The sequence below is a fragment of the Caloenas nicobarica genome, chromosome 2 (assembly GCF_036013445.1).
Source record: "Caloenas nicobarica isolate bCalNic1 chromosome 2, bCalNic1.hap1, whole genome shotgun sequence".
In the NCBI taxonomy this organism is placed as follows: Eukaryota; Metazoa; Chordata; class Aves; order Columbiformes; family Columbidae; genus Caloenas; species Caloenas nicobarica.
Genome location: NC_088246.1, coordinates 123412386 through 123425181, shown reverse-complemented (window position 1 = coordinate 123425181; position 12796 = coordinate 123412386). Strand labels below are relative to the sequence as shown.

Here is a 12796-nt window from a genome sequence, read left to right as displayed (position 1 = left end):
ATTTTATTAGACAAATAGCAAGCTGAAATTAAACCCAGGTGAAATGCTTAAACCTGAACCAAGAGTACCTTTAAAAAAGGAGTATTTCCCTTGAAGTTTTTTTGTCTCGTGTCCTGTGTTCATTTTTGATAGTGACAATATTTTGTATATAATGAACCATTTATTTTTTTACCATGGGTTTTCATCATTGGATTTCAAAATCATTACTTGACTTTCATATAGATGCAAAGGCTAATGGACGTGAGGTGTAAATGCAGCTCTGCTAAATAAAGCGTCAGAGCTAAAGACAGGTCCTTCCTATATCTCAGGTCAGAGTTCAGTTAGTCACACTACATCTCCATTAAGAGAACATTTACATGGTACATAGAAGAATAGGATCCTTTTTTGGGTAGCAGCCATTTGTAAAAGATTAAAAAAAATCGGCTATTTATATGTCAGCAGTCCAATACCTGTCACTTCTGTCTAGTTTTTTTGGAGTTCTCTTCCTTACCATTTATTGCACAGCTCCACTAACTGGCACCAGTCAAGTTGCTGAGTTCAGTGGCAAGCAAAAGTTCTTCAATAAAAACTGAAGTACTAAAGAACGCCAGGCACACAATTTAAATGCACAGAGACAGTGTAGATGGTTTGGAAAAGAGGCACAAGCAGGATCACTGGAGACAGTGTCGGCTTTTTGGAGAAGAGTGCCATTCTGAAAGATCTCCAGCACTTTGAGACTGATCATCTTACAGGAATCTTTTACTACAAATATTCCCATGAGTCTTTAGGAACGGGTTTTTTTCAAGATGATCACATTCCTCAGATGAATAAGATCAGACAAGTCCTTCAAGGATGAAGGATGGAAAAGCATGGTAATGTTTGAGCTACGATGTCACAGACAATGCATCTGAGATCTTCCAGAACACTGATCGATGCAAAAAAACTCAGCATCTCTTCCAGTTTGTGATCCTGATGATCCTGTTCATGCCTTTTCATCCTACGTGTCACAGATACTCTTCTTAAGGATTTTAAATATGTGTGTTTCACTGTGATTTTCTTAGGAAAAATTGCTTCTTTGTCATACTTGAGAGTTATTCAGGAATGCATCCTTGGAGGATACTGAGGCTGTACATTGCTTTTTGGCTTCTACTGTGATGTGTTCTGCACTTGCTGAAGCTTAAGGTTTATATTTTTGTTTTAAGAATCTTCAGATGAAATTATTGTTCACATTAGGGCTTTTATATTCTGTGTTGTATTTAATAGTTAAGAGCATAAGATACTACAGGTTGACCATTTGTTCCTAGTTCTGATAGATGTGAAGATAGTAAAGGAAGAGGACTGCTTGCAAGCAGTAAATTTACTATGTTAAATGTATTAAATAAATAGCAAAGGTAAGAAAATCTGTAACTGAAGTGTAATTTTGTAGATACATCATAATGTAAATTAAACTAAGGTTTAGTCACATACAAAAAGCTTGAAAGTTGCAGGTCAGTTTCCACAGTCTTTAAGTCCTTAACTGAGGTTGATTATCTTTTTAGAGCTCTTCAAGTGGTGCTTTACTGAACTTCAGATGCATAGAAATAAGTGTGTGTAGTTTGGCCTGCAGTTACAACTATTATAGATGTGATAAACCAAGCTTCAGCTGAATTCACTTAAGGTATATATTCAGTGGCAGTAGTAATAGTGTAGTAATTCATACAGTAATGAACAAGAACTGATGATAATGAGGTTTAAATGTTATCACAATTAATTGGAAAATGGATTTGAAGGTAAGTTTTTGGCCTTCAAGAATCAAAAGCACTGGAATTGATCAGGAATACTTGGGAACAGTTCTGTGAAGGTGGAGAAGCTTTATTTAATCTTTGTATTGGTTTTCAAGCTACTGTTATTCATGAATGATTATGGATTATTACTCTAACCATTAGCTTTTCAGCTGAATATTGAGGGATCTGGTGCTACAGAATTAGGCTTGGTGGTAGCCAGGGTTTAAAGGCAAAATGGCAAAAATTAGGAGCAGCATGGACAAGAAAAAAAATCCACTCAGGCTGTGATGTCTTGCATTTTGAAAAGTCAGAATATTGCTTTTGATTAGAATATGGCCTTTATTATACTGTACTACTTCTACACTCTCCCAAGCAGAACAATTTTCATACGTTTTTGGTCTGTTACTAGACAATGGTTTTGTTGTAGTAAAGTTTTTTGTAAACCTTCTTAGTTGAGTATGTTAATAGCGACTGGAGTACACTCATTTTTGATAGCAGAATTTGCAACAATAAAATAAAAATATTTTTGTAACAAAATTATTAGGAAAACTGAAATCACTAAGCTGTTAGAAAACACAGCCTGTTTCTGACTGGTTACTCCGTTTTTTTGTATCATACAAACTTTAATTTAAGCCCTTTCAAATACAATTATGTGATCTATGTAGGACTTTTGAATAAACGAACATTTGGTGCTTTTCTGAAACTTGCTTGACAATATCTCTGAATTTCTGCAATTTTATATGCATATTTTAGTCATATGTATTTTGAACAATTATGGATAATAAGGCTGACTTTTTAAGTTCTTACTTTGCCTGGTAATTTTTAATGAATTTAAAATATTAACACTTTTGCCTATCACTTTTTAAAGTGTTTGTTTCATATTTTATAACTCATAGGCCTCAAATAGTCAAGCATCGCCACAATCTGCTACCACACCAAGGATGGAAAGTACAACAGTAACCACAATTGCTACCTCTTCAAGAACTCCTCCATCACTCAGTCTTCAGGGTCCCCTGTGTCCTCCTGTGTGTCCCCCAGCTCCGTTAGAAGAATTGTCTCCAGACAGCATTGATGCTCATACATTTGATTTTGAAACTATTGCGCATCCAAACTTGGAGCAAGCTCTTAAGCAGGGATCGTTAGACTTGGATTCATTAGCAGAAAGTCCAGAATCTGACTTTATGTCAGCGGTAAATGAATTCGTAATAGAAGAAAATCCAGTCTCTCCTAATGTAATAAGTGATCCACAAAGTCCAGAAATGATGGTGGAATCTCTTTATTCTTCAGTTATCAATGCAATAGACAGTAGACGTATGCAAGATACAAATACTTGTGTAAAGAACGTCTCAGTAGAAAATGCATCTCTCAGTGTTTGCATGGAGAAGTGTAGGGTTATTGCCCAAGACTCAAAGGTACATTTAAGAGGTATAAAGGAAGATCTTTGCCACTTTAGAACACTTGTACAAAGAGAACAGTGTGACTTTTCTAATTCTTTAAAATGCACTTCGTTAGAAATAGTAAATGCTATTGAGAAGGTAAAACTTACACTTGAAAAAACACTAAAAGATAAACATCAAAAAGAATTACAGTCTTTGAAAAGTGAATATGAAACTAAAATTAATAAATTATTGGAAGATGGTGAAGAAAATCAAAAGAAGATTAAAAAGTTAAAAGGTGACTTATTAGGCCTTGAGGAAGTTCTTCAGAATAAGAATGATGAATTTGCCATGGTGAAAAATGAGAAAGAAGCTGTAGTTTGCCTTCAGAATGAAAAAGACCAGAAGTTACTTGAATTGGAATGCCAAATGGAGACACGAAATTCTGAAATTAAGGAACTGAGACAGTCACGTGAGATAGTACTTGAAGACTTGAAAAAACTTCATGTTGAAAACAATGAAAAACTACAACTCCTGAGAGCAGAACTTGAGAGTTTAGAGCAAAGCCATTTGAAAGAACTGGAAAACAACCTACAAGCCAGGCATTTACAAGAATTTGAGAAGGTGCTGGCTGAGCACAAGGATTGTTTAGATAAATTAAAAAAAGAGAACCAGCATACACTTGAACAAATGCAGGAAGCTCATACAGTAGTTGTGCAAGAAAAACAACAACAAGTAGAAGAGTTACAACTCAAGGTTTCAGATCTGTCTGATTTGAGGTGCAAATTAGAAGTTGAACTTGCCCTGAAAGAGGCAGAAACTGATGAAATGAAGCTGCTTTTGGAAGAAAGCAGAAACCAGCTACAAGAGACCTTAAAATCTCAGATTGACAAGGAAACTGAAAGCTTAAAAAAAGAGATAGATAAATTAAACAATAAAATTCGAATTAACAGCGATGAATATCAAATGGGCTTATCAGAACTAAGGATTCTGATGACCACTGAGAAGGATCAGTGCATTTCCGAGCTAGTAGACAGATATGAAGAAGAAACAAATTTGCTTAGAACTGAACTAAATAAAGTAACACTTCTTCATCAAAAAACTTCTGAGACAGAAAAAAGACTTTCAGAGCAAATAACAGAACTACAAAGTAAGTTAGAGTTGGAAGCGAATGCCCTAGAAAAGGAAAAGATGGAAAAATTGTCTCTCTGTGAGCAGCAGGAAAAATATGAAGCTATTATCCATAAGCTTAAGGAAGAGAAAGAACTGTTAGTATCTAACCAAGAACAAGACAGGCAGTTACTCATTCAGAAGCTCAATTGTGAGAAAGAGGATGCAGTACAAACTGCTTATAAAGAGTTTGAATTACAGAGGGAAGCTGCTGAAAAAGGGCTTTTGGAAAAAATACAACAACTTGAGATCCAAGTAAATCGGAGGTACTGTAAAATTAAGTTGCTATGTTTTCTTAGTATTTAAAAGCAATTAATATGGTATGATCATGATGCACTATGCAGTAAGTAGAATTTCTATGTATTTGTAATAGCATTTATCTGGGTTGGTTTCTATATTCAAGTTTCAAGTTACTTCCATCTTATCAGTAGTGATATTCCTGTGTCTGTAATTAATCTCAAAGATTGTAAGATATCTTATACAATGTTGTTTCCAGATAGCAGTGAAGATTTTTTTTTTCAGTCTTGTCGTGTTACATTGAAGGAGTGCTTCCACAGTAGCACATTGCTTGACATTCCAATTTTGATGCTCTTAGTTTCTCCTTTCTGATCCTTTGCTCTGGTAATAGCACTGTGTGAGCATGCAGTGGCTGTCTTTTAGGCCGAAAACTTTATTTTATTGGCTAGCTGTACACTCTTATTGGTGCTAACGGTGGCATGAAAATGTCCGTGGGAATATATGTGACCAACTGGCCACTTGGACTTCCATTGACTTCAGCTGCCACAGTTATGTATTTTGAGGTCTTCAGTTTGAGCTTTATAATGAAACACATGTGGGCAACATCATTATAAGGAACATCCTATCATTGTTTTTCATTGTTAATTTCTGCAGTGCTTTTCCACTTTAAAAAGAAAAATCTATTTTTCCTTGCCGTAAATGCCTAGAATGAGTCTTTCTGACTTCTCATATCTTACCTGCTTATTCGTTCATAGTGCCTGTCAGCAGACTAGATTATGATGTCGTGGAATGGAAATACTAGTGTTTTTCTATGTGGCTACTGCTTAGAAACAATATTCTCTTTCGAAATGCTAGAATTTGTCATTTATGTTCTTGTAGTGTTGAAGAAACTCAGCGGATAGATCTTGTTTGCACAATAACTAAATTGAGCAGTTTTTTCTAGGTATTATAATATACCAAGTATGTGAATTGGGAAAAGACCAATAAAATGGACAGAATGGGTTTAAAAACTAGAAGAGTACTGCAGAACGTGAATACATTTAAGTTTCCAGTATCAATGTAGTGTTAAAAATGTTTAAAAAAAGGAAGGAGAGGAGATTATGCAGAGAGTCCAACACGTGCACAATTCACTTACACAGTGCAAGGGAAATCTGAATATCTGCTTCATTTGAATTACTGACTTCAGTCTCACTACCTCAGGATTTTGATACGTGAAAATATCCATCATTACATGATGTTGTATCAGTGTCTGTGTTTTGTATGTCAGCGAATGGAAAAAATACATCAAGATAATATTACATTTTTTGAATTAAGATTGAGATATAATGAAATTAAGAACTGCCCTTCTTAATTGAACAAAATATTCTTTTAATGAAATACGGTGAAATGAGAACAAAAAACTCTATTATTTTCCTTTTATATGTATTAATGTACTGTAAAAGTGTTAAAAACTTGACTCAACAGGAAAAAGATGTAGCTATGTCATACAACGTTTTAGAAATCCAACATCTACATTTAACTTGAACAACTGAGCACAGCTGTGTATATTCTTATACAAACTGGATAAAACAAATTGTGATGTATTTCAAAGAAATATTATCTGCTTCAGTCTAAAGAAGTGTTAGTAGTTTGTTCTGAGTTTTGCAGAGTAATTTAATATTCAGTGTGATGTTAAAATATGTATTGCCTCTTAAGGCTTTAATCTGCTGTTAGCCTTTTTCTCTAGGAATGAAGACGTGCTGTGGTTTATGTCCGGGGCAAATACATTATGTGAATCTATCTTAATATTTCAAAGTCACTGTCTAGCTGTTTGTTTTTTGAGTTCGTAAAAACTCAAACTGTGTCAGTAATTCAAGTTGACTTGTTATCCTCACTGAATTGTTTAGCAGTTAACTTGTAATGATAGAAACCAACTTCTATTTGGTATGTGCATATATACTTGTCAGGTAAATGTCCTTTTCTGCAAGAGCAATGCTACATTAGCTGTCTGGAAGGCACAGCTGGGGAGATGAGTTGTTAATTTGACCTGAGTGTTGCACTGGTATCAGAAATTATGTTGGAACTTATATGAAAACTAACAAAAATATTTAGAAGTGAAAAAGAAAAGTTTGTGACTCATGCATTACCAAAATATGAAAATTAATATGTTTTGGTCACGATGGGCCTGACATTCAAGCCATCGTGATTAGGAAAGGTAATAGAACTGCAAGGCATGTGTAACTCTCCTACTTAATCTTTCTGTTGTATGTAGTATGTACTAGCCAAGATTAACTGAAAAATACAATTTCTGTAATTACTTGTGTTGTTAAGCAGTTTGCTATTCAGTTAAAAGATTTATAACATTTTAAATAATGTTGAAAATAGCATGGGAATCCTGACTCTGTTGAAAACTGAATTGCAGGTTTGGTGTCTGCCAGCCTTGGTGTTTTCCAGCCACTTCTATCAGACCACCATCAGTAGTGAAGCTTCTCTGTAGAGCACGTGCTCTGTCTCGCAGCTAGGCTTAATTTAGAAATATATTGAAATTTAATCCAGCACAAAAATGGTTTCTCAGTGGCACAAAAAAATATTTGCTTGGGTGTCTCATGACTTGCTTTGTTCTCTGCTTATTTTACATCTGGTTTCTGGAATGTCAAAAGTTGTTTTGCCACCGTGAGAACTTCAGTTGGCTTTCAAAGCTCATTTATTTACAAATTCTTATGGGCTTTTTGAGTGCTTAGCTACTGCGTGGTAGTTTGTATCTTCAGTATATGCCCATGTGGTAGAACAGTGGTAGTGTCGTGTCCTGTTTCGGATGGGATAGAGTTAATTTTCTTCCTACTAGCTGGGATAGTGCTGTGTTTTGGATTTAGTATGAGAAGAATGTTGATAATATGAGGATTTTTGGTTGTTGCCAAGCAATGTTTATACCAAGTCAAGGACTTTTCAGCAGGAGGCTGGAGATGCAAAAGAGGCTGGGAGAGGGCACAGCCAGGACAGCCGACTCAAACTGGCCAAAGGGATATTCCATACCATATGATGTCATGCTCTCTATATAAACTAGGGAAAAATTTAGCCAGGGGATCACTGCTCAGGGATGGGCATCAATCAGCGGGTGGTGAGAAATTGTGCTGTGCATCAGTTATGTTTTGGGGTTTTTTTTAAAATTCTATTGTTAATTTTGCTGTTATTTTCTCTTTCTTTGCTGTCCTATTGAACTGTCTTTATTTCAACCCACGAGTTTTGCTCCCCCTGTCCCCAGTTCTCCTCTGCATTCCACCAGGCGGGGGGAGGAGTGAGTGAGCGGCTGTGTGGTGCTTAGTTGCCAGCTGGGGTTAAACCACAATATTGCTAGATACATCCTTTGTCATCTTTGAGCAGTACAGTGTTTACTTGCAAAGGAGCCCAAATCTCTGAAGAAATATGCTTTTGGTATCTTGAAAGCACTAAAAATTTAGGTATTGTCACTATTGCCATAGTTGCTGAGACCTTTGCAGATTAAATGTGTAAACCTGATAAACTGATAGAGTGATGAGGTTTATAAACTGGCACTGTGCTAGCACCCTTTGTGGAATAACAATATCCTTTACTTGGCTGTCATTTGCAAACAGCCAGTAGTCCAGGCAGCCTGACTGAGAGGGAGATGATACCTGCTTTGGTTTAGTGCAGCTAACAGCTTTGAGTTTAGATAACCTGCAATAATAAGGGTGAATTTTTGTTACTTGTAAGGTGCAGGCATACCTCCTCTTCACGTTTCTCAGACAAACTTATCCTGTGTTTTCTTAACTTGATAGGGAGAATTGATGCCAGAAACAGAGGTAGGTATGTGCTGGATCGTATGGTGAAGCAAAGACTCTGTACAAGTAGCTGGAACTGGTCATTTCATGGATGCCCAAACTCCCATTCAGTATGCAGCGATCAGAATTTTAGGTTCCCTGCCTCCTCTGCAATTCAGTTTTCTTTCATATTCTCCATGCTGAATCTTTCTGGTGTCTCTGAGGTTCTGTGGCCCTTAGTCCTAACAGAGAAGCTTTGCATTATGGAGCAAGCAGAGTTCTTGGAGCATTCTTAGCACTAGGAGTTCTGCTTTTGGATGTTACTATATTAGGACATGATGTTTTGCTTTCAGTGCAGCCTACCTAATATCAGGAGATCTTGCCTCCATGCTGCTCTGATGAGAGAAAACCATTGACACGTGTATGGAGAGGAAGAGTTAGATTTGGGAGATTTTCTTTGTATTAAGTACAATTCTGTTGTAGAGGAATAATAGAAATTAAAATAATATAGTCTTTTAAAAATATTTCTCCGCAAAGTTGTTGATGCTTTTCTTTCTGTTATGATCATTGCTCTTTCTCCAAATTCTGCAGCCGACAGTTTTGAGTGTCGTATCCGGATTCCTTAGCATCAAATGTATTGCTTTAATTATGTGACAGTTCTGGAGGCATTGCATTTTGGCGTACTAAGAATCTTCAGGGAGTTGATCATCGTTGTTCCTCTTTTTACCACTTTCCACACCTTCTGTTGTGTTAGAAAAGTGAAAACGAAAACCTCCCCCTTCAATAAAACTTCAAATTTAGAGCCAGTATAGTACACTAAAAACCAGAATGTCTGAGAGTAAGAATTTGGTAAGATACTCATGATTTTGAAGTAGAATTACAGATTAGTAATGACTTAATTGGAATACTGTATTTATTAAGCATTTCTGAAAAAAAGTCTCAAAACAAACTTAATGACTTTTCACTTTTTTCATGTATTCTGGGGCTCTGCGTATGCTACAAATTTAAAGCCTAAACATTTTCTTTTAAGTCCTCCCACCGAATCATCTGCTGAATCAAGCTTGGTTGCTGAACTTCAAGAGAAGCTTCAGGAAGAAAAAATGAAGTTCTTGGAGCAACTTGAAGAACAAGAGAAAAGAAAGAATGAAGAAATGCAGAACATCAGAACATCGCTCACTGCAGAACAGCAGGTAAAGCTGATTCTTTTCTATTAAAATTACTTTTGTTCCCACGACAATTATGTGTTCTTTTGCTGGTTTGAAGTTGAGGATTTTTTTTTCTGCATAACATTTATACTCTAAATTTGCACTGTTACGTGGAGCCAGAATATGATGTGTTAATGTAATCCGATACTTAAGAAAAAAAAAAAGTTTAAAAATCTCACCTTTAGTGAACTGGACAATCCACATTGATTTTTTTATTTTTTTCTCTTTTGCTTATCTTGTTAAGCTAATGCTGTAAATTTTTATCAACTAATCTATTGAACTCCAGAAAAATAACAGTTAAGTATCATTTAAGTTAACCGCACAAAATTTGTGGACAACACAAGATTAGTTGTTTGGAATGCTAATTGGTTTGGAATGCTACTTAATGGCTTTTTGAACTTTATTAGCCTGGGCAGGTGCTGTTTGAGGTTCAAAACAAATGATATATTTTACTGAATAAACTTAACAACACTAGGTATTCCACACCTTGATACAAAATCATGTTGCACTGGATTAATAATTATACATGTATCCACACATTTTTTCCTTCTGAAACATCTTGAGTCTCTTGGATTTTTGTAAATGAGTTTTCAGTTCTGAAATTAAATCTCTCTTAGTAGCAGCTATTATCTACAGCTTTGCATTTAAACACTAAGAAAGGATTTTCTGGTTTAAGCACCTCTACTTACTTTAGCTATAGTAAGATCAAATAAGGACAAAGAGACAGTGTAGCGATCAACCAGCTTGGTGAATGAATACTGTGAATCACTTGATGCAGACAGCAGAAAGTTGCAGATAGTTATAAAGAAAGGAATATTTTTGAATTTTTGGACTACAGACATTAATATGAAGTGAGCCTTACGTAGTATATCTAATTGGATATTTTATACATAACATGGGTAATGTAAGATTTCTTTTTCCATCAGAATCTGCCTTACATGCCATTTTCCTCACTATCTAATAATGTTCTTCATTCATGCAGCAGAGTGTGGAAGGGAAGGTTCTGAGCCATTAACAGCAAATCTCAGTGAAAGATGGAACCTTCTGTTTAAAAAAAAAAAAGTTCAATGGTTATTAAATGTCACCCTTGATGTCATGTTTTTTTTTTTTTCTTAGTAAACTTGGAGGCATTACTTATGCTTGTGGTGCATGATAGTTTTGTTAATGCAGGCATTTACCCAAAGCTGCTGTGCAGCGCTATGTAGGATGTGCAGCCCACTAAATAGCTTGCATTTTAAGACTGAGAGTTGATAGGTGCAGATCATGACTGGATCTTAAAATTCACCAAAAAAAGATAAATTATAATTTAAAATATCCTTTTACTAGATGGTTCTTGGTAGTTTTTGTCTGTCTCTTTGGCACAACTGTAAGAGTAGGTGGGGTGAGGGCATAAAGGTTTTAGAAGGATTCAAGAAGAAGATGGGTCAAACTGATACAGAAGGATTATGTTAGCTTCTTATTCCTGTGTGGCTTCAGCATTAATTGTTCACTGAGGTATTAATGCATGACTTGAAATCTTCTTTTAATGCAATTCTAGTGTATTATTCTAGTGTATTGGTAATGATATTTTATATTACATGTAACATATCATGATACAGTGCGGATTTAATAACTATTTTAATCCTTAAAGTAACTGGGTTTAGTATAAAACATGCAACTGTGATGCATTAATTGGAATAGAAAGCATTGTGTTTTAAAAAAATAAAACAACTTACAAATTATTTTTTATTTAATGATGATTTCTTTATAATTGTACTACATGTTTATATTGGGCTTGAGAGAACAGGAGGAATAAAAATGAAAAAAAAATTATTACAGCGAAACCTCAAAATAAAATGTCCAGGTGAGTTATCTCTTCACCAAAGTAATATGTAAACAAGTTTGTTTCCTTGTTTAATTATAACTTAAGTAACTCAAATGTGTATCTTTTGTACTTTTTTGTTCTTGTGGTATATATTACATTACATTTATACAGTACATTTGTTATTTCAGTAATACTTTTTTCTGTTTTCAGACCAACTTTAACACTGTTTTGGCAAGAGAAAAAATGAAAAAAGAAAACATAATTAATGATCTTAGTGACAAATTAAAAATGCTAACACAACAGCAAGAAAAGGATAAGGGTAAGCAAAGTTCCAAAAAATATTCAGTTTTTCTATTAGGACAATTCCATTTGCTGCAGATTGGTTATGATCCTTAGTGCTGCTGTTATTAAAAGAATTTTTATTTACTTGTGTCATAGATTTGATTGAAACACTTTCTGAAGATCGAGCTCGCTTACTCGAAGAGAAGAAAAAGCTTGAAGAAGAAGTCGTTAAACTGAGAAGTAGTAATTTTTCTCCATCAACCTACTCAGCGGCAGCTTCAGAAGCTTGTGGAGCCTGCGCAGCTGATATTCCCACTGACACTGACAGACTGGTGTCTGACATTGCAGCTGAAGGGAGGATGGACTCCACCATGGAAACCAGTATGATGGCTGTGCAGTAAGTATGGGGCATTGTAATAGAAATACACAAAGCATACTCTTGTTCTTTAAATGTGTGCTGTTGGGTGTTGCAAAGTACAAATGAGCACGTTTAACACTCTTTCTGACTTTGATGTTTGTGCTGAAAGTATTATTTTAAAATTATGCATTCAATTGTGGTGTCACAATCATTAGAAATGTGTTTTTGATGACTTAGAAGTATGCAACTTAAAGGTGACACTGGGCCTTCCCAATTATGAGATGAAAAAAGTAGACCCAAGTATATGGAATGTTAGTCAAATGGGAGAAGAACAACTTTAATAGTGGCCTAGAGTGAGCTGGGTGGCTGCATGTTAATTGGCCTGTCTTCTGAAGAGTGTCTGGGTCTCATTTGAAAACAAACAAACAAAAATCTTTGATTGTTCATGTACATGTCTGCTGTAAGACAGCATAATGACATTCCTCGGTAAAGGGGAAGGGGCGATAGGGATGCCTGGTACACATTAGGCTGAATCCTCAGGATTCAAAGTGAGTAATGGGACTGAGGCTGATTAAGTGGCCTTGATAGATCGATGTTTTGTATTATTGGAGAGAAAGACAGGTATTTGGCATCCCTTTGTTTGTATAATCTGTGAATCATCAGTACTGTCAGGTGTGAGGTACTGCTGACTTACTAGAAGGCGTGATGGGATTGGGGATGAACTGCAATGATTTAAACTCTTACTTGAGGAAAATAACCAGGGCAAGCAACTTACAAACTTCAAAATAAACTTCTCACTTAAGCGTGGTTTGTTTGTGTTTGCATCTGGTTGATAATCTGGATTTACAACAGATTCAAATAATAATA

At 35.5% G+C, this 12796-nt stretch overlaps 1 protein-coding gene across 3 annotated transcripts in view; it reads left to right on the top strand.

Moving 5' to 3' along the window:
* The window catches only part of RB1CC1 (RB1 inducible coiled-coil 1), an 84033-nt gene that overhangs the window by 57786 nt on the left and 13451 nt on the right, over nucleotides 1-12796 (top strand). For all 3 annotated transcript variants that reach the window (XM_065628210.1, XM_065628209.1, XM_065628211.1), the window contains 4 exons: nucleotides 2639-4554; nucleotides 9311-9470; nucleotides 11500-11608; nucleotides 11728-11968. In XM_065628210.1, the coding sequence (XP_065484282.1) occupies nucleotides 2639-4554; nucleotides 9311-9470; nucleotides 11500-11608; nucleotides 11728-11968 (2426 nt within the window). The remainder of the gene's footprint in view (nucleotides 1-2638; nucleotides 4555-9310; nucleotides 9471-11499; nucleotides 11609-11727; nucleotides 11969-12796) is intronic.